This window comes from Balaenoptera physalus (genome assembly GCF_965194825.1).
Source record: "Balaenoptera physalus genome assembly, chromosome: 10".
In the NCBI taxonomy this organism is placed as follows: domain Eukaryota; kingdom Metazoa; phylum Chordata; class Mammalia; order Artiodactyla; family Balaenopteridae; genus Balaenoptera; species Balaenoptera physalus.
Genome location: NC_138889.1, coordinates 102,178,975 through 102,200,014, shown reverse-complemented (window position 1 = coordinate 102,200,014; position 21,040 = coordinate 102,178,975). Strand labels below are relative to the sequence as shown.

The 21,040-nt window shown below is 43.7% G+C and overlaps 1 protein-coding gene and 1 pseudogene across 2 annotated transcripts in view; one reads left to right on the top strand and one right to left on the bottom strand.

Annotated features, from left to right (window-relative positions):
* Positions 1-20,165, bottom strand: part of OR6Q1 (olfactory receptor family 6 subfamily Q member 1) — a 67,793-nt gene extending 47,628 nt beyond the window's left edge. The window contains exon 1 of the mRNA XM_082409594.1: positions 11,667-20,165. Coding sequence (XP_082265720.1) covers positions 11,667-12,653 — 987 coding nt within the window. The 5' untranslated portion in view covers positions 12,654-20,165. The remainder of the gene's footprint in view (positions 1-11,666) is intronic.
* On the top strand, positions 31-5,701 carry LOC309667566 (vomeronasal type-2 receptor 26-like; annotated as a pseudogene). The gene has a single exon. The product of its transcript is annotated as a vomeronasal type-2 receptor 26-like (transcript).
* Positions 20,166-21,040: the final 875 nt, after the last annotated feature.

The following is a 21,040-nucleotide window of genomic DNA, read 5'->3' as shown; positions in this document are numbered from 1 at the left end:
AAAAAATCCAGTGGAAAGGAGATCAAAAAGATGGTGTCAATATGCCCTTCCCACATGCCACCTTATAGCCATGTATGGCTATATATTCATCCTTTCTTTCACCAACCATGAGTTTGCCCAAATTTTGTGCCTATTTTAATGTCTGGCACATGGTAGGCATTCCATAAATATTGGGAGAAAGCCTCCTAATGATTTAATCTGTTTTACTAAGATGTCATTCATTCAACAGATAGCAACTGGCACCTACTGTATGCAGCTACTGTGATGGGTGCAAGGGTGGTAACAACAAATAAGGCACAGCCCCTGGCCCCACAGAGCTCATGATTTGCTAAAGGAGAATGGTCATTGTAGAATAGAGAAACTAGGCTTAAAGTCAGTTGCTTTAATAAAAGCTCAAGCATTGAGTCATGAAAGCAGAGAGAAATGATTAATTCTGATGAAGGATATGTAGGCAGACTTTTCACTGGAGGGGGTGGCATGTGATATAGACCTTGAACAACAAGTAGGGTTTCAAAGGCAATGAAGCATGATAAGGATAGTCCAGGCCAAGGAGTAAGTTAATGAAGCCTCTAGGCATGAAAGCAACAAGGAGTCTAGTGTGACTTGAGTCTAGACTGGGATGGGAGATGTAGGAAGCAGGTGGTCACATCACAGAAGACCTTACTTGCCAGACTCAGGAACATGAACTCTATTCTGTAAGACATGGGGAACCACTGAATTACTCAAGTAGAAAAGCAGTATGTGTTTCAATATGTGTTTAGGGGAGAGTAATAGGTGGTAGATGTACTGAAAAAGAAAGAGATTGTTTCAGGAAGACCAGGTTCAGAATCCAAATCAAGGAAAGAGGTTAAATGAGAATATATTACTGCTCCAGAACTCTAGCCACAAAGCCTATCCTTAAAATCACTACAGAAAGCAAAGCTCTGATAAGTTCTATCAAAGGAGTGACTTAGAAAAGGATGGTTCCATAAAAGAGGAGAGAGAGTCTGTGTACATATTAAGCATCCCCATAAACATTCCTTATATAAAATAGGCTGATGAATGAATAAATGCATAAATAAATTAGCTGTGACTATGAATTACAACATTGCCACAATGGTTGTTCAATTCAAAAGGTCAAAGCCTAACCAGGAGTTAGAGCTTCCGTAGGTTGCCATGTCAATGTCATTTCACTATAGTCTGATGCATGATAAGCAGCGACTATCAGGATTTCTGCCATGTGTGTTTTTGGCCCTAAATCTGAGGACATCAGGCAATCTGGAAGGTCCATCGTAACAAGACTGAAATACTCTGATTCTGCTGGAAAAGCCATCAGAAGTTGTATAACCACTTGACCATGGTAAAGTTTCCAGAAGCTTCCCCACTCTGTTCTCTGACCCAGTTTCTCTCTCTTCCTTTAGACAGTGCTACATGTGAGAAGTGCCCTGAGGACCAGTGGCCCAACAGGGAGAGCTGTCAGTGCATCCCCAAAACCCTCGACTTCTTGCCCTACCACGAGCCCCTCATCGCAGTGTTGGCTGTCTGCACAGCCCTGCTCTTCCTCCTTGCTCTGGCCACATCTTAGGCATCTTCATCTGGCACCACCACACCCCCGTCGGTCAAGCCAATAATCACCAGCTCAGCTCCTTTCTGCTGTCCTCCTTGGCCCTCTGTTTCCTCTGCCCCTTCATGTTCATTGGTCATCCAGAGCCCCTCATCTGTGCCATACACCAGGCAGCTTTTGGGGTCACCTTCACAATCTGTGTGTCCACTGTGCTGGCCAAGACCATTGTGGTGGTGGCAGCCTTCCATGCCACCCGGTCTCACCCCTGGATTAGAAGTGGGTGGGGCCAGTTCTCCCTAGAACCATCGCCATGGCCTGTTCCCTGGTCCAGGCAACCTTATGTACACTCTGGGTGACCAGATGGCCCCCACAACCCATGAACTCTACAGAGCCTGGGTCCACAGTGACTGTAAAGTGTGATGAAGGCTCCTTGGAACTGTTTTATGTCGTGCTGGGTTACTTGGGTTTGCTAAGTCTGGTTAGCTTGCTGGTGGCCTTCCCAGCCCACCTAAATGTCCTTCAGCCCACCTAAGTGTCCTTCATCCCTGCGTACATGAGTGCCTGAAGCAAAGACATAGTAGCCATGCAGGTCTTTGCCATCTTGGCATCAGGAGCAAGCCTCATATTCTGCCTTTTCTTTCCCAAGTGCTACATCATCCTTCGCCATCCTGAAAAAAACACAAAAGAACAAATGTTTGGCAAGCATCATCTCAAGTGAGAAAATCAGTAGTGAACAGTCAGGAGTTCCACCTTCTCAAGGATGCCTTCCCTAAGCTCATCAACAGGAAAATGTTCCTTCCTCTGAGCCCTATCACACTCATCTGGACCCCTCCTTTTCACTTAGTTGCTTCTATTTTGTATTTCATTCCATGAGAGAGAGATGAGACATGTTTGCAACTAATATCGTCCTTGATGGAAACATCTGGTCTAATTCATCCTGTGACCCTTCAGCAGCCAGCCAGTGCCTGGTGCAAAGAGGAGGCAGAGTAGTTGTTTGATGAATGAATAAATCAACTTCTGCAAAGTTAGCATTGGAAGAGATCTTTGAGGGGAGGCAGCAAGGTAAGATGTTACAGAAAAACCCAAACGAACTTTTTGGCCAACCCAATAGAATGGTCAAAAGAAGTCAAACAGACCTGGCTCAAATCCTCCGGGCTCCTCCATGTTGTAGTTGTAGGGACTTGAGCATGTCGCTTAAGCTCTCTAAGCTTCAGTTTCCTCCAGTGTAAGATGAGACTAAGCCTTTCTCTCTAGGTTGTTGTGATAATGAAATGAAAAAAAAAAAATGTGTGAAGGTTCTCAGCACTTATTAAACACTCAAAAGGTAAGTATATAAAGTCATCAAGTCCCTCCTGTCCTTTTACAGATAAGGAACTGATGCCAAAAGAGGAGACCAGTTAATCCAAGGCATCATTGTGCAGATGTTAGGAGTCAGATGAGTAGGTTTCAAGCCATAGCACTTGCATTTACTTAGCTATGTGACTTTGGGCAAGTTACTTAACTTCTCTGTACCGCAGTTCCCTCGTGTGTAAAGGAAGATAACCATAGCCCCTACTTTGTGGGGTTATCAATGAGGAGTAAATGAATTAATATTTATAAGGCATGTAGAATATTACTCAGCAAATAGTAAGAGTATTTATTAAATAATTCAATTAAATTATACATAATGGCAAACCTGAATCTCTTGATGGATTGCTGAATAGCCGAAACTTTTATGAGACTGTTGCTAGAAGCTAGGTCATGGGGAGGGAACTTCAAAATGGCTAAAGTATGGTCTTTACAAGCAAAGAGCTTGTGAGCTAACATTTCCAACCTAACCTGATCAGAGTGTACTAAATGTATCTATTGTGAAACTGTTTATAAGAAGTAAATAGAGAGTGGCCAAGAATGCAGGGTAGGAAGATCCTGAGCTCACCTCCTCCCACGGGCACACCAAAATTACCACTATTTACAGAGCAACTATTGATGAGAAAGACATGAAGACTAGCAGAAAAGATCTTCTACAGCTAAGGTTACAAAGAAGGAACCATGACAACACAATTAGGAAGGGCAGAGACGTGGTATAATCAAGACCCATACTCCTAGGTAGGTGACCCACAAATGGGAAAATAATTACAACTGCAGAAATTCTCCCCAAGGAGCGAGGGGTCCAAGCTCCACATCAGGCTCCCCAGCCACAGGGGTCCTGCACCAGGAAGATAAACCCCCAGAACATTTGGCTTTGAAGGCCAACAGTACTTACTTTCAGGAGAGCCAGAGGGCTGTAGGAAATAGAGACACCACTCTTAAAGGATGCACACAAAATCTCACATCCTCTGCGACCCAGGACAGAAGCAGTAATTTGAAAGGAGCCTGGTCAGACCCACCAGCTGTCTTGGAGAGTCTCTGAGACAGGCAGGAGGCAATTGGGTCTCACTCTGGAGACATAGACACTGGCAGCAGCCATTTTGGAAGCTCATCCAACCATGAAAACACTGGTGCTAGCAAGTGCCATTTTGGGATCCTTCCTCCAGCTTATTAGTGCCAGGCTGCTGCCCCACCCACCAGCCAGGAAGCACCAGTCCTGGGACACCCCAGGCCAAGCAGATAGCTGGGCAGGGACACAGCCCCATCTACTGGTAAGTCACATGCCACAGGACCCTCTAAAACTCCAGCTGCACTGGGACCCAGCCCCACCCACCAGAGGGCCCAGGACCCAGCCCCACCCACCAGTGGGCCAGCACTAGCCCTGGGACCCCTGGGGCCCCATAGCCAGCCTTTGGACCCAGTCCAAATAAACAACCTAACATTATACCTAAAAGAATTAGAAAAAGAACAAACAAAACCCAAGTCTGTAGAAGGAAAGAAATCATAAAGATCAGAGCACAAATACGTGAAATAGAGACTAAAAGAAACAATAGAAATGATCAATGAAACTAAGAGCTGGTTCTTTGAAAAAATAAACAAAACTGACAAACCATTAGCCAGAGTCCTCAAGAAAAAAAAGAGAGAGGGTTCAAATAAATAAATCAGAAATGAAAAAGAAGTTACAACCAATGCCACAGAAATATAAAGGATCATAAGAGATTACTAAAAACAATTATACACCAATATAATGGACAATGTAGAAGACATGGAACAATCCCTAGAAATGTACAATCTCCTAAGATAGAACCAGGAAGAAATAGAAAATATGAACAGGCCAATTACCAGTAATGAAATTGAATCAATAATAAAACAACTCCCACAAATAAAAGTCCAGGACTAGATGGCTTCACAGATTAATTCTACCCAACATTTAAAGAAGAGTTAACACCCATCCTTCTCAAACTATTCCAAAAGATTATAGAGGAATGCTTCCAAGTTCATTCTACAAGGCCAGTGTCACCCTCACACCAAAATAAGACAAAAGTATCACCAAAAAAGGGAAATTACAGGCCAATATCACTAATGAACATGGATGCAAAAATCCTCAATAAAATATTAGCAAACTGAACTCAACAATACATTAAAGGATCATACACCATGATCAAGTAGGATCTATCCCATGGATGAAAGGATGGTTCAATATCTACAAATCCATCACTGTGACCCACCACATTAATAAATTGAAGAATAAAAACATGATTGTCTCAATAGGTGCAGAAAAAGCTTCTGACAAAATTCAACATCTATGTTGAATTTATGATAAAAAACTCTCAACAAAATGGGTATAGTGGGAACATACCTCAGAGAACACTTTTCTAAAGAACACATACAGATGGCCTATAGGCACAGAAAAAGATGCTCAACATCACTAATATCAGGGAAATGCAAATCAAAACCACAGTGAGAAATCATCTCACACCTGTCAGAGTGGCTATTATCAAAAAGACGACAAGCAACAAGTGTTGAGAGGATGTGGAGAAAAGGGAACCCTTGGGCACTGTCGATGGGAGTTTAAATTAGTGCAACCACTATGCAAAACAATATGGAGATTCCTCAAAAAATTAAAAATAGAACTGTCAGATGATCCAGCAATTCCACTCCTGGGCATTTTTCTGAAGAAAATAAGAACACTAAGTCAAAAAGATATATCCACCCCTATGTTCATTGCAACATTATCTACAATAGCCACAATATGGAAGCAACCTAAGTGCCCATCAGTAGATGAATGGATAAAGAATAAAGACACACACACAGACAAGAATATTACTCAGCCATATAAAAAGAATAAAATTTTGCCATTTGCAACAACATGGATGGACCTAGAGGGTATTGTGCTAAGTGAAATAAGTCAGACAGAGACAGACAAATACTGTATGATTTCACTTATATGTGGAATCTAAAAAATAAAACCAATGAACAAACATAACAAAACGGAAACAGAGACATAGATACAGAGAACAAACAGGTAGTTTCTAGAAGAAAGAGAGGTGGAAGGAGGAGAGAAATAGATGAGGGAGATTAAGAGGTACAAACTTTCAGGTACAAGATAAATGAGTCACATGTACGAAATGTACAGTGTGGGGAATATAGTCAATAAGTATGTAATGTCTTTGTATGGTGAAAGATGGTAACTAGACTTGTCATGGTGATAATTTTGAAATGAATAGAAATATCGAATCATTATGTTGTGCACCAGGAACCAACATAGTGTTGCAGGTCAATTATACCTCAAAGGCAAACAAATGAACAAACTCATGGAAGAGGAGATCATATTTGTGGTTACCAGAGGCGTGGGGTAGGGGGAGGGGGAATTTGATGAAGTCCGTCACAAGGTACAAACTTCCAGTTATAAGATAAATAAGTGCTAAGGATATAATGTACAATGTAATAAATATAATTAACACTGCTGTATGTTATATATGAAAGCTGTTAAGAGAGTAAACCCTAAGAGTTCTCATCACAAGGGAAAAAAATGTTTTTCTATTTCTTTAATTTTGTATCTGTACGAGATGATGGGCATTCACTAAATTTATCATGATAAGCATTTCATGATGTATATAAGTCAATTTTGTGCAGTACACCTTAAATTTATACAGTGCTAGATGTAAATTATATCTCAATAAAGCTAGAAGAAGACAAATAAGAAGTAAATAACCTGAACCTGCTCTGGTTAGCTGCTTGTCTTTGGGTAAATGAGGACAGGTGACTGTCACCCATGCGCTAGAGCAAGGACTGCTCTAAATGAAGCCCCTCCACGTCCATGAGAGTGTGGGGATAATGATTAATCCCACAATAACTGGTCATATATTAATTAAATGACAGTGCTCCTGGACTGCCCCCTGGGAGGGATGTTGCTGGATGGTGTTACACAAAATGTCTCAAGGTATCAAGCCATCCATTTTTCTGAGCAATGAGATTCATCTTAAGTTCCTGCCAAAAGGGGTTTAAAATGCTCCTATCTTGCCATGGCCTGCTGAGAATTTTATTTCGACCAATGCAAATGAAGCCACAAAGGAAACAAGGATAAAGATAAAGAAGAATCAAATTAGAGAGAGAGAGCTGTATCATCCCACAGTCAAAACCAGCATTTTGACAAATGTGCCATAGAAATCAGCTGCTAAGGGCTTGGAATGTGAAAAGTGAAAAACAGGAGACCAACCAAAGACTAAGAACCCTGAAAAAAAGAAGTGGGAATCCCAGCACAAGTGCAAGGGATAAAAAAAATATTGAAGGAGATCCAGATGGGCCTTAGTGAAGTAGACACATATCAAAGCCTTTGATAGTGTTACATAACGGTACGCAGAAAACTGTAGAGTTCTGATTTCAGAGTGTAGGTTTGGTCATTCTCACTATGTCCCAAGTCAAAGGACTTTCTCCAAGATAGTTACCAGGTAGTTCCCAGCTAACAATTAAGCCAAGATTCTCATACCCAGAGTGGGTAAAACAAGATTAAACGGCACTTATTACAGAATTTATCTTAATAAATCTTGTTTCTCTCTGGGATTACTCCCTGTGACTTTCTCTGGGTATCAGTGAAGTAGTGTTTACGTTAAGCTAGCACTTCACATAACTCTATTTTACACTATGAATAAATATACCCCCAGAAAAGGAATTATATTCTCAGAAATCCCATATTTACAAAAATATGCATTTTCCCTGACATGATTTCATAATTTATCTTCATTGCAGATTGATCTATCATTAGCAGTGTCTTTTCTTTTTTTTAGCAGTGTCTTTTAAAACTTTAATTGTCAATACCTACACATATCATACACCTCACCAGCAATCCAGATTCTGGAAGGTAGGTCTGGGTTTTATGGGGTTTTTTTGCTTTTGGCCACACCATGCAGCATACAGGGTCTTAGTTCCCCAACCAGGGATGGAGCTGGCGCCCTCTGCATTGGAGAGTGGAGTTTTAACCACTGGACCACCAGAGAAGTCCTTGTAGGTCTGTTTTTTAAGGGAGTGAATGTTTTATAATGTAAAGAATCACGCTCACAAAGGCCGTTTTTTTCAGTTTACTTTCTTACATCAGATTTTATTAAAGCAAGATTCACTTTTACATGCATAGATTCCTTTCTAAGAGTATGCTTCAGAGTTTTTACCATTTTATGTAATTTACCTCAAAATACAGATTTCTTCTTCAAGCAGCTTAAAATCATAAGCTTTGCTGATGTTTCCCACAGAGTTATTCTTAGAATAGTTCTCAAAATCCAGAAAATATTCCCTGTGTTTGAATTCTTTCTGCTACCATAAATGAGAACTACATAACCCAGTGTGATGGTTAATTTTATGTGTCAGTTGGCTGGGATAAGGAATGCCCAGACAGCTGGCAAAACATTAATTCTAGGTGTGCCTGTGAGGATGTTTCTGAAAGAATACATTTGAATAAGTAGACTGAGTAAAGAAGATGGCCCTCACCAACACAGGTGGGCATTAGCCAGTCCACTGAGGGCCTGAATTGAACAATAAGGCAAAATAAGGTCAAATCTGCTCTTTGCTTGAGCTGGGACATTCATCTCCTCCTGTCCTTGGACATTAGCACTCCTGGTTCTCAGACCTTCAGGCTCATACTGAATTATACCACAAGTTTTCTTGGTTCTCCGGCTTGCAGTTGCCAAATCATGGGACTTCTTGGCCCCCATAATCAATCACATCAATCAGTTCCTATAAATCTCTTCAATATAGATATATATATATAGCTATAGATATCCTATTGGTTTTGTTTCTCTGGAAGACTCTAATACACCCAGTATATTTTGCATTTTTCCCATCATCCAGAAACCTAAAAGTCAAATTCACTTTGTGTCAAATCTACTCAGGTCAGGTGCCTGAAAGTAACTACTGCTTCTGTCTTATTCAGATGAATTCTTATATTTGATCCAGAAAGATTATCATCTTTACACGGTTTTTGCATCTTGCCCTCATCCAAAAGAATATAAAGCACACCACTGATATAATATTCAATAAATGAAATGGTTTTCAAAACATGTAATTTGTGCTCTCTCTGTTAACTATTAAAATTGCAACAGCGGCAGGCACGTGACCCAGGCTGCACCAATCAGACGTGCTCCTGTGAGACAGTGGAAGGGAGTCAAGCGAAGACTTGACCCTGCAGGAGCCGCCCGGAAACATCCATTTCAGAACCAGCAGGAGCCAAGAGGGAGATGGAAAACTGCAAAGCCCGCTTCCACTGTCTGGCCAAGCAGTTTCACCACCTGTACCAGGAGAAGCTGGAGGTTTTCCATGCACTGGTGTAGGGGGCTGCTGGCTGGACTGTTCCCCAAGACAGCCTGGCACCGCTGGGAACCTGACTGCGGACTCCATCTCCTCGGAAGATGGGAGAAGATGGAGTTGCCTGGGCACTTTATTTAAAAAAAAAAAAATGCAACAGTTAAGATACTGGGTTGGGGCGGGGGAAGGTAGAGACTGGTGCTGTGGGCACCATTATGTAATCTGCTCATTACTGGCCAGTTAAGAAACACCATTACAGAAATTCTGTCCTTCTTCTACCTCATCCCAAGCTCAGCATTTTCCTCTTCCACATACTGTAGTTTCTAAAATCCACATTCGAAGGATGATCATTAATGTCTTTAGGAATGCAACTATCTACATACAGGGAACTATTTGAATTATAACTGTCTTTTTAAGCCTTACTTCAAGTGGGCTGACATTGCCATGAGATCTTCCTAAATCAATTTTCAAAGCACCATTTGGTATAGCAGGAAGCTTGGTCTATATTTCAAATAAAAGAATGTAGAGGGCTTCCCTGGTGGCGCAGTGGTTGAGAATCTGCCTGCCAATGCAGGGGACACGGGTTCGAGCCCTGGTCTGGGAAGATCCCACATGCCGCGGAGCGACTGGGCCCGTGAGCCACAATTACTGAGCCTGCGCGTCTGGAGCCTGTGCTCCTCAACAAGAGAGGCCGCGATAGTGAGAGGCCCGCGCACCGCGATGAAGAGTGGCCCCCACTTGCCGCAACTAGAGAAAGCCCTCGCACAGAGACGAAGACCCAACACAGCCATAAATGAATAAATAAATAAATAATTAAATAGATTAAAAAAAAAAAAAAGAGTAAATGTTAATAGGGAACTTACCTGGCTTGGGTGCATTCCTTGTGAGTGGGCTAAAGCTCAGTCACACAGAAATGGGGGCGGGGTAGGACTGCAGGCCCAAGGTGGAGCTGACAAAATGGAGTCAGTATGGTTCACACAATTCTTTTTACCCTCCTTGCAATTAGATGTGACCTGTGGCTAACTTCTCTCCAGTAAAGGTGAGTAGAAATGATGATTGCTATATCTAGTGAAGAAACTTTAAAATACAGGCTGTGTCTCCTCCATGCTCTATGCTCACTCTTCTTGTTCACTGGGACCCTATGTTCATCATGGAAGTAATAAGAAGGCCCCAGATTGGGGGCTGGCAAACGGTCTCTGTCACAACGACTCACGTCTGTCACTGTAGCACAAAAGCAGCCATAGACGATACGTAGGGTGTGACGCTGTTCTAGTAAAACTTGATTTACAGACACTGAAATTTTTAATTTTATAAAATGTTTATGTGCCATGAAATATTATTCTACTTTTGAGTTGTTTTCAACTATTTAAAATTTAAAGACTATTCTTAGCTCACAGGTTGTTATAAATAAGTGCTGAGCTGGATTTGGCCCAGAGGCCTTAGTTTGCCAACATCCAAGGGGATGTTGACCCTAAAGATGCAAGGAAACAGAAACTGAGCTTACAGTTACAGAAACTGTAAACTGTTACAGTTGCAGTTACAGTTTAGAAAATAAACTTATGGTTACCAGGGGTAAGGGGGGAGGGATAAATTGGAAGATTGGGATTGACATATACACACTACTATATATAAAATAGATAACAAATAGGACCTACTGTATAGCACAGGGAACTCTACTCAATACTCTGTAATGGCCTATATGGGAAAAGAATCTAAAAAAGAGTGGAGGACTTCCCTGGTGGCGCAGTGATAAAGAATGTGCCTGCCACTGCAGGTGACACGGGTTTGAGCCCTGGTCCAGGAAGATCCCACATGCCGCGGAGCAACTAAGCCCATGTGCCACAACTACAGAAGCCCGTGCCTAGAACCCGTGCTCTGCAACAAGAGAAGCCACTGCAATGAGAAGCACGCGCAACACAACGAAGAGTAGCCCCCGCTCGCCGCAACTAGAGAAAGCCCGCGCACGGCAAAAAAGACCCAAAGCAGCCAAAAATAAATAAATAAAATTTTAAAATAAAAAATAAAAAATAGTGGATATATGTATATGTACAACAGATTCACTTTGATGTACACCTGAAAGTAACACAGCTTTGTAAATCAACTATACCCCAATAAAATATTTTTTAAAAATAAAAATGAAAATAATTGGATAGCTAAAAAAGAAGGAAAGAAAGCAGAGAAGTGATGGCAAAGAAGAAGAGAAGCATGTGGTGGTGACTGGAGACAGGGAGCTTCCAAAAAAAAAAAGATGCAAGGAACTTGGATCCTTGAATGCCTGTTGAGCACATCCGCCAACCTGGATCACTCACCTTGGACTCTTCAGGAAAGAGAAAGTATCCTTCATTCTTTAAGCTACATTATAGTTAGGGCTCTCTTGCTACAGCAGACTAGCGTTTTACTTTAACTAATACATAGTCCGTAACTCCTGACTCCTAGGCCTCTGTTCCATTCCAGAGTCCTCAGCACCCTCCTTCTAAAAAGCCAAGGCAAAGACACTGGATCCCCACCTGCCTCCACACTGGCCTTTCCAAGACCTGAAGGAAAATGCTCTGCCCAGAGCTCCCTTCACCTCTTTGTTTCGAAGACTGTAGATGAGAGGGTTGAGCATTGGAGTGACGATGGAGTAGAAGACAGAAACCACCTTGTTGAAGTTGATGGAAGGGGCCACTTTGGTCCGGACATACATAAAGAAAAGAGTGCCATAGAAGAGGCTCACCACAGTCAGGTGGGCTGCACAGGTGGAGAAGGCCTTCCGGCGCTCGGCAGCCGAGCGGATACGCAGCAGCGTCCGGACAATGTTGCCATAGGACACAGCAATGACTGTGGAGGAGGTCAGGAGCACAGCCAGAGAGACCAGGAAGTCTGCGGTCTCCTTCAGGGTGACATCCGAGCAGGACAAGGCTAGCAGGGGTGAAGCATCACAGAAGAAGTGATCAATGACATTGGGGCCACAAAATGTCAGTCGGGACATGAGGTAGATGGGCAAAATGGGGGTGAGGAAGCCAACCAGCCAACAAGCAGCTGACAAACGGATGCAGCTGCCCCAGGACACCAAGGCCCCATACCGGAGAGGCATACAAATGGCCACGTAGCGGTCATACGCCATGGCGGCCAGTAGGAAACACTCCGTTGCCCCAAGGAAGGTAAAGATGAAGAGCTGGGACAGGCATCCAGCATAGGAGATATTCTTGCCCCCATCTCCCGCAATAAAACCAGCCAGCATCTTGGGCACTGTGACTGAAGTGTACCAGATTTCAAGGCAGGACAAGTGTGTCAGGAAGACATACATGGGTCTACGTAGCCGGTGGTCCGAACCCACCACCAGGATGATGGCCAAGTTCTCCACCAAGGTGAGCAGGTACATGGTGAGGAAGAGAGTAAAGAAGAGGAGGCGTGTTTCATGCACCTCGGCAAAGCCCACCATAACAAACTCTGTTATGTGGGTCCAGTTTTGGTCACATGGCTGCATATGTGAGTAGTCTCAGCCTTATAGATAATGACAACTCAAGGAGAACCTATGAGATGCTGGACTGAAGTATCTTTCACTTCAGTAGAGGAAAATCAAGTCAAGACACTATCCTTAACTCTCAAAAAAACGTATAGTCCATGAGGGGCACAAGAAAACAGACAATTTCAGTACAAAATGAAAAGTGCTAGATAGAAATAAGACAGGATATTAATGAGAGGCAGTAGAGGGGAAGCTCAACCAGTCTTGAGTAATCAGGGAAATCTTCCTGGAGAAAGAGCTGTCTAAATTGGAACCTGAAAAATAAGTATAAGTTAGTGACATGAAAGATAGAGAAATAGAGAGTACATAACAAGTATAAAATCTCAGACATCAGAGAGAACATCATGCATTTTGGAAACCTCAAGTACCATGAAGGTTAAGAGCTTGGCTTCCTGATCAAGCATTCCTGGCTCCAAATACAAAAGAACCTAACTAACAGAGTTGTTGTGAAAATTTAAATTAGACAATCCCTCTAAAGTATTTATCATGATTGGGTTAATAAATACTAGGGAATAATACCCTCCAAGTCCATTCATGTTGTGGCAAATGGCAAATTTTCATTCTTTTTTATGGCTGAGGAGTATTGCGTTGTGTGTGTGTGTGTGTGTGTGTATGTGTACATCTTCCTTATCCTTCACCTGTTGATGGACACTTAGGGTATTATGCTTAGTGAAATAAGTCAGACAGAGAAAGACAAATGCTGTATGATATCACTTATATGTGGAATCTAAAAATAAAACGAATGAATATAACAAAACAGAAATAGACTCACTGATATAGAGATCAAACTAGTGGTTACCAATGGGGAGAGAGAAGTAGGGAGGGGCACATTAGGGGTAGGGGATTAAGAGGTATAAACTACTACATATAAAATAAATAAGCTACAAGGATATATTGTACAGCACAGGGAATATGGCCAAGATTTTATGATAACTATAAATGGAGTATAACCTTTATATTGTGAATCACTATGTTGTACACTCGAAACTTATATAATACTGTACATCAACTACACCTCAATAAAAATACATGCATGCAGACATACATACATACATACTAGAGGACGTTTTTAGATGTTGACTTCTCCTGGAATAGATCATAGAGGGGAAGTGACCTTCGTTGAGCCTGAGGAACAGTGTAGGCCAACATCATGAAGAGCTAGTAACCAAGTTAATGAAGGTCAAAGCTGAGTGTCAGCCTGAGGGCAACAGAGAGCCTTGAAGAGTGCTCAGCAGGGGAGCAATGTTGAGAAGGGACAAGTACGCTGTGCTGAAGCAGGTCTGGAGAGGAGGGGATGAGAGGCAGGAAGGCCAGGTTGGGAGTACAGCATGAGGTGTTGATGGCTGTGGTCACAAGGCCTGGAGAGTGATAAAGAGAGCTGTCAAGAGGACTTCCCTGGTGGCGCAGTGGATAAGACTCCACACTCCCAGTGCAGGGGGCCCAGGTTTGACCCCTGGTCAGGGAACTAGATCCCACATGCATGCTGCAACTAAGAGTTCACATGCCACAACTAAGGAGCCCGCCTGCCACAACAAAGACCCAGTGCAAATAAATAAATAAATATTTTTTTAAAAAGAGAGAGATTGCTGTCAAGAGATAAATTCCACAGGACTGAGTTCAAATCCAAAAGCCAGTATCAACTTGAAATATGTGACCATGGGCGAAACACTAAATAATTCCATCTTGTAAAACAGATAATAAAAACGGGGTCCAAAAAGATGAACTCTTATCTAATTTTAAGAGTAAGTGAACACACCAATGTAAAGCAATTATAATCCAATAAAGGTGTTAAAAAAAAAAGAGTAAGTGAGAGAATATAATGTCCCCATTACTGTGGTCATTTTTTAATTCTTTGACTCTCTTCCCATTAAAAAATGGGGCCAATGGCCACTCCCCTTGAATCTGAGCTTTGTGGCTGCTTGACGACAGAAGAAGACAGAAGTGGTGCTGTGCCAGTTTCCAGGCCTTAAGAAACTGATTCCTCTCCCTGCTTCTTGGAACCCAGCCACCATGGTATGAGGAAGCCCAAGCAGCCTGCAGAAAGGCCCAGGTGGAGAGGAATTAAGGTCCCTGGTCCTCCGCCCTGGCTGAGCTCCCACTGACTGCCAGCACCAACATGCCAGCCAGGTGAATGAGTCATCAGAGGAATTGACCCTCCAGCCCTGGTCAAGCTGATCCCGCTGACACCAGCCTTCCCTGCTGGGCCTTCCCCAAATTGCAGATTTGTGAACTCAATAACTGATTGCCATTTCTGTAAGCCACTAAGCTTTGGAGTGGTTTGTTAAACGGCAGTAGATAACTGAAACCATTACATACTTGTTCTGTAACCTTGGACAAATTATTCAATGTCTCTGACCCTTTGGAGGAAAACAAATCGTGTTTTGCCTATGGTCACAAATGCCTGAACTGGAATTTGAATCCAGGTTTGCCAAGGTCTAAAACCCTTGCTCTTTCCCCTAAAAATAAACAGGTTCCCTCGGGTGTCAACATTTCCTGATTTGCTGGCAGTGAAAGCATGTAGAGATACAAAATCAGAAATAAACCAGGTCACAGTCTTCAGATTCCTGCATGTATCTTCACCACACCTAAATCCAGGCTCCAACATCCCCGTAGTGGGGGTCTACAAACACTGGTTTCCTGAACAAATAATTGCACTGCAGCCCCAGAGGCTTCATGCTTCTGTTGGCTCCAGGAAATTTCAGAGCACAGTTCCTGCACGTTTCTCCCCTTTGCAATTTGGCTTATCATGTAGCACCCTAGGAACAGTGCTCACCCTTTCCAGATACCCTTCCGCACTGTACACAGATGCTGTAGAAGCCTGCCTTCCAGGTTTCATGGTAAAGTTTTCTGAAATGTTCATTCTTTTTCATAGTCATTAAAAGCACAAGATTTAGAGTCAAACAGATCTGAAATCAAGCCCTGGCCCTGCAATTCACTAGCTTGGTTGCCTCATCCGTGAATTGTTAGTATTATTGCTAAATCTTACCTGACCTTCCAGCTGTGACTCAAGTTCGATATTCTCATCTTCAGTAAGAAGACTTTCCCTTCCCTCATTCCTCCAAACTTGTATGCAGGTCAGACCAAAATATGCACAGGGCACCTGCTCTGTGGCAGGTGCCATAGCAGATGTACCAGAGGGGCAACCTGGCACAGAGCAGGTGCCCCCAGCATCCACCACGGGACCTGGCACAGGGCAGGTGCCCCCAGCATCCACCACAGGGCCTGGGACAGGTGTTACCTTATGATAATTTCAGTTCTCTGATCCATAACTTAGAGATAGGATGCCAGAACCTGAGGGGGTTTGTATCAAATCCAGATGTTACCTTGAAAGAACGGCTTTTATTACTCAACTGCTGGACAAGGGGTAAAGAAGTAGGATATTTTGAACACACACACACCGCAAAGACCCACACCACCCCGCCTCAGTGTGGAGTGCTGTTACGAGGCAGCCGGGCCAGGGGCTCATTTCCAGCCTCCTGCCTCCTGCCTGGGATGCATCTCACTTGTGGGCTGGGATTTTTAAGAAGCAGGTGAGCTTTCCCACTCTCTTCAGGCTCTCTCCCTCTCTAGTCACAGACTAAATTCAGAGAATTTGGAGACTTCAGTGGACGGCAGAACCACACCATCAAAATAGCCTAGATCCCTAAGGAAAACCAGTCATGCCTCCAAGATCTGGAGCCATCAAACCTCTTCTGTCAAGAACCAGATAGTAAATGGGAGAGATGGGATTCAAATCCCAGCGCATCTGACCTAGATGTCTGTGCTTCCCCCACACACACACTGTGCCATCTGCCTCTGTTATTTCATGTCACCAAATGGCAAACCTGCAACCCTGGCTGCCAGCCCTGCCTGTGAGGTTCATTTCTCTGCAGCTCGGGGCCCCGCTGGAGAAGTCCCCCGGTGGGCTCCGGCGACCTGCAGGGGCACAGCGACACTCCCAGGCCTGTTAACCACATTGGCTTCCTCTCCGAGATTAAGAGAACATTATCAACCAAGTGTCAAGTAGGAAACAAACGGCCACGGTGGGGTTGGGGGGAGAGGATAGGGTCCTATGGGACAATCACTGAATGAGGAGGGGAAGCCACGCAGGAACCTGGCCTAGTTTAGTGTCCTCAAAAGATGGTGCTCCCTTGGCTAAGATTTTCCCTAACAAATGTGGAAAAACAGTTTGAGGTCCATGCAGGGAAATTAAAATTGGGTTCCTGCAGCTACTTGCTGGTGCAGCTATGTGATAAGCCTGGTGGGAGAGGCTAGATTTCTCCCTGTTTCAGTTCTCTCTACCCAGCCTCTGGAAGACTTGTCCCCAAAGGTGAAAGGCATTGGAAAATGAACATACTAAGACCCAGACAATGATTTCAGAAACCAACCACCAAACCAAGGTGAGCAGACAATGGTGGCTGGGGACCACAAGGCAGGCAGAAGGGGCTACAGGAGGTGTAGGAGCTGAAGCCCAGGGTCCTAGCTCTCTGGCTCCTCTCTGCTCTGGCTCCCTGCGCCGTGACAGCAATAGTTACCCCACTTTCAGGCACACAGACAGCCCCCCGAGTTCACAGCACCATCTCTAAAATCAGAGGAGCTGGGCTTAACCCTGGCTCTATCAGGTACTAGCTGTATTTTAGAAAAGGTTCTTCCTCTTGCTGAGCCTCATTTTTTTTCGTCTTCAAATGGAGGGCATAATATGTATATTTGCAGGGCTGCTGTAAAAATGGAAGGACGTAGCATTAAGTGAAAATTCAGGGCCTTCGCTCTTATTGTTCCCTCTGCCTTTCTGGGTGACTTCCTCCTGTACTTCCTTCAATTCTCCTTCACGTAGAGACCCTTTCTGACCACCTCTCTGAAAATACAACTTCCGTCACTCTCTGACCCCCTTCTTGCCTTGATTTTTTGGTCACAGCTTCATTGTCATCTGTTAGACATTTATTTGTTTGTCCATAATATCATACACACACACACACACACACACACACACACACACACACACACACACACACACACAAGCTCCTTGAAGATAGTGCCTTTGTCTGTTCATCACTGTGTTGCCAGTGCCAAAAAGAGTCACTGGATGAAGTCTGCATGCAATGAATATGTTGATATAATAAAATTAGTTGGATATATGCTCTGAGCATTATGCTGACCCAGAATGCTATTTTCTTGCCACATCCAGTTATCCGTTTGAAGGAAATGGGAAGGAAAGGAAGGCCACCAATACCTACAGAAGAGCCGTCCAATTTGGATGTTGAAGTCCAAGCAACCCTCCTGCCAATCAGCTCCAAGACCGAAGGTGCCCGCAAGAATGATGGCTGCCTGGAGCAGCCCACGCTCACTGGCCTTGGGCGAGAAACAAGTTGAATTGATTTTTGCATATAATTCTTTTTCTTAGCTACTGAATTTAATTTTAAATTTCCTGAAAAACTGTATTATATCAGCTCTTCTCAAACTCTGCTCCACCAAGCCCTAAGTTTCCCCAGTTGCCAGGTGGCTGCAGAGGGGGAGAGAGGCACCTAGCACGTGGAGCTCCCACAAACCCTGCTTCAACCACTAGGAAGTGGCAGAGTCCAGATGAGAATACAGCCCAGTCTGACCGCAGAGCCCACCATCTTTCCACCGTACCACCTCCCCGGGGGTTGGCTTTCCTAGAACTAAACCTGATCAACTAACTAAGAGCTTCTCTCATTATTCCAGCAGCTTCAATACTCAGTACCATGACCTGTTCCTCAAAGCCACTCACGGACGGTCTCTTCATGAATGGAAAAATGGGAGTGGAGGCATAGAAAAGAAATGGGAAGGGTCTCCAGTCATATGTGCAGCAGAGACCCCAGTCCCAAGGCAAGCCAGAGAGAGCCCACTATAGCAGAAAAGATCCGAGATGGATCAAACTATCTATCTGAGCTCCTAATCTCTATATAGGAATAACGCCTGCTCTTCCTGTCTCCCGGATATTATGTGAATCAGTGAATAGTAGATAGGCAGGCTCTGAAAACTTTAAAGGTACACTCCAGGAAGACCTTCTTATTATCTTGCTTCCGTTACTGATGGTCTAGTGATTACTGCAGAATTTCAATAAAGGGAAAGCCTAAGGGATGGCAATCTCAGGGGGGGCCAGGGGATGGCGTTGAAGTTGCACTTGAATAACAAGAAAATTTATTTTGTTTATATTGTAGGTTTATTTTAAGTGTCTTGAGGGAGCAGACAGAGATGAAGGGGAACTAAAACCCCAAACGTCCCTTGACAGCCCTACTCTATGTGAGCTTAAGCAAATCAGTTGAATTCTGTGTGCCTCAGTTTCCTCACTTGAGAAATGGATTGCTATTTAAAACCACAATGACTTGGTAAGAGAGTTTTTGAAAGAAAAGAAAATGAGATAACAAATTGGGAAAACTGAAGAAAGGATTGGGTTATACTGAAGTCAGGGCTCCTGACTCTAGATTTGGTATCTCTTTGGTTGATGATGCTTTTTCCATTCACCACCTTCTGCATGCTCTTAGGATATGTGCTTGTTAGTTTCCAGAGTTGGTATAAACCAGAAGCTAAATAACCCATAATCAGGTGCTCAGAAATCTCCAGAAGAGCCACTCACCTGTCCCTGCTACTTCTCTGCTTTTTCTCTGGGTAGAACACAAAGGTCCCAAGTGCTCAGAACCTTGGGACTGGTGGCAAATGCAGGCTATTGGATCTCATTGTGTAACAGGGACCCCAAATTCAAGGATCACAGCTTCCCTGAACAAAAGGCAGAGGGCAGAGATCCACCATCAGCTGAACTGGAAAGGGAAGAAACAGGGGTTGTCACTGGCCATAAAACGACTCATATCCCACGTAGGTACCTCTAACACCCTGGGGGTGACCCATGGGATCAGGGCTCCACGGAGGGTTGATGCACTCAGTCAACAAAGGAAAGAAGATAATAAATCATGCAAAACTCTGCCCCACAGGGTGTGCAAAAGCTACATGGGAATCCCAATTTGTAGACTAGCTGGACAAACACCGATGGAGGATGAAGGGCCAGCCAAGGAAGGTTCCATACCAGCTAGATTCTTTGTCAAAGTTTCTGGCTCTAACTACTCTGGAATAGGGTGAAATGAAAACTCAAGAGTTCCAGATTTACCACGGCTGCAATGAGGTCTTCCTCTACTAGGGCGGGTCGGATATCCCCCACCCACCTACCTGCCCTTTATCCCCAGGTGGGGAAAAGCTACAATGATAACAATGGATATAACTGAGTAGCCCATTTGGTTCAGGCTATGTGCCATTCAGATGTGAAATACCCAACCTCAGTCCACAAAGAGTGAGACTTCCCTGGTGGTCCAGTGGTTAAGACTCCGTGCTCCCAACGCAGGCCTGGGTTCGATCCCTGGTCAGGGAACTAGATCCTGCATGCCACAGCTAAGACCCGGCACAGCCAAATAAATAAATAAATATATTTTTTAAAAAATCTGCAAGGAGTTCAGAGTCTCGTAGAGGCTGTGGCTAAGGGTCACTTTTTTTTTTTTAAATGCTGCCCTGTGCATTTTTTTTTAATATAAATTTATTTATTTATTTATCTACTTTTGGCTGTGTTGGGTCTTCGTTTCTGTGCAAGGGCTTTCTCTAGTTGCGGCAAGTGGGGGCCACTCTTCATCGCGGCCTCTCTTGTTGCAGAGCACAGGCTCCAGACACGCAGGCTCAGTAGTTGTGGCTCACGGGCTTAGTTGCTCCGCGGCATGTGGGATCCTCCCAGACCAGGGCTCGAACCCGTGTCCCCTGCATTGGCAGGCAGACTCCTAACCACTGCGCCACCAGGGAAGCCCTAAGGGTCACTTTTATCCTGAATGTAACTATGCTCATTTGCCTTCCTTCCAAAGAACTTCCTCCAAAAAAAAAAAGAACTTCCTCCAGAGGATTTGATGATTATCTACGGCTGAGAAGTCTTTCTGCATAAAGGAAATATGACATCATTTCACTACAAAGCAAAAGGAACATCAGGGGTGGTGAGTATCCACTCTGTTGGATCATAGGAGGCAGCCGAACCAAAGTTAACAGGGCGCTGGAGATGACTATTTCTTTAACATACACGTGGGATCATTCCCCTTGATTTCACATGACTTGGGTCCAGCCTTAATGTTTCAGGTGCCAACTAAACAGCAAAGCTATCTTCCCAACTAATTAATAAAACTCCTTGATAACAGGGCCAAGTCCTATATTTTTACTGGATCTCACAAACCTAGCACAGTGTAGCTCAGTGTAAAATATCATAGACTTGGATTTGAATCCCACATAAGCCTCTAGATGGATGTGCTACATTGGGGAAGTCAATCTCTCTGAGCCAGTTTCATCATCTCTAAAGTTAGGAAAATAATGCAACCTGACAGGGA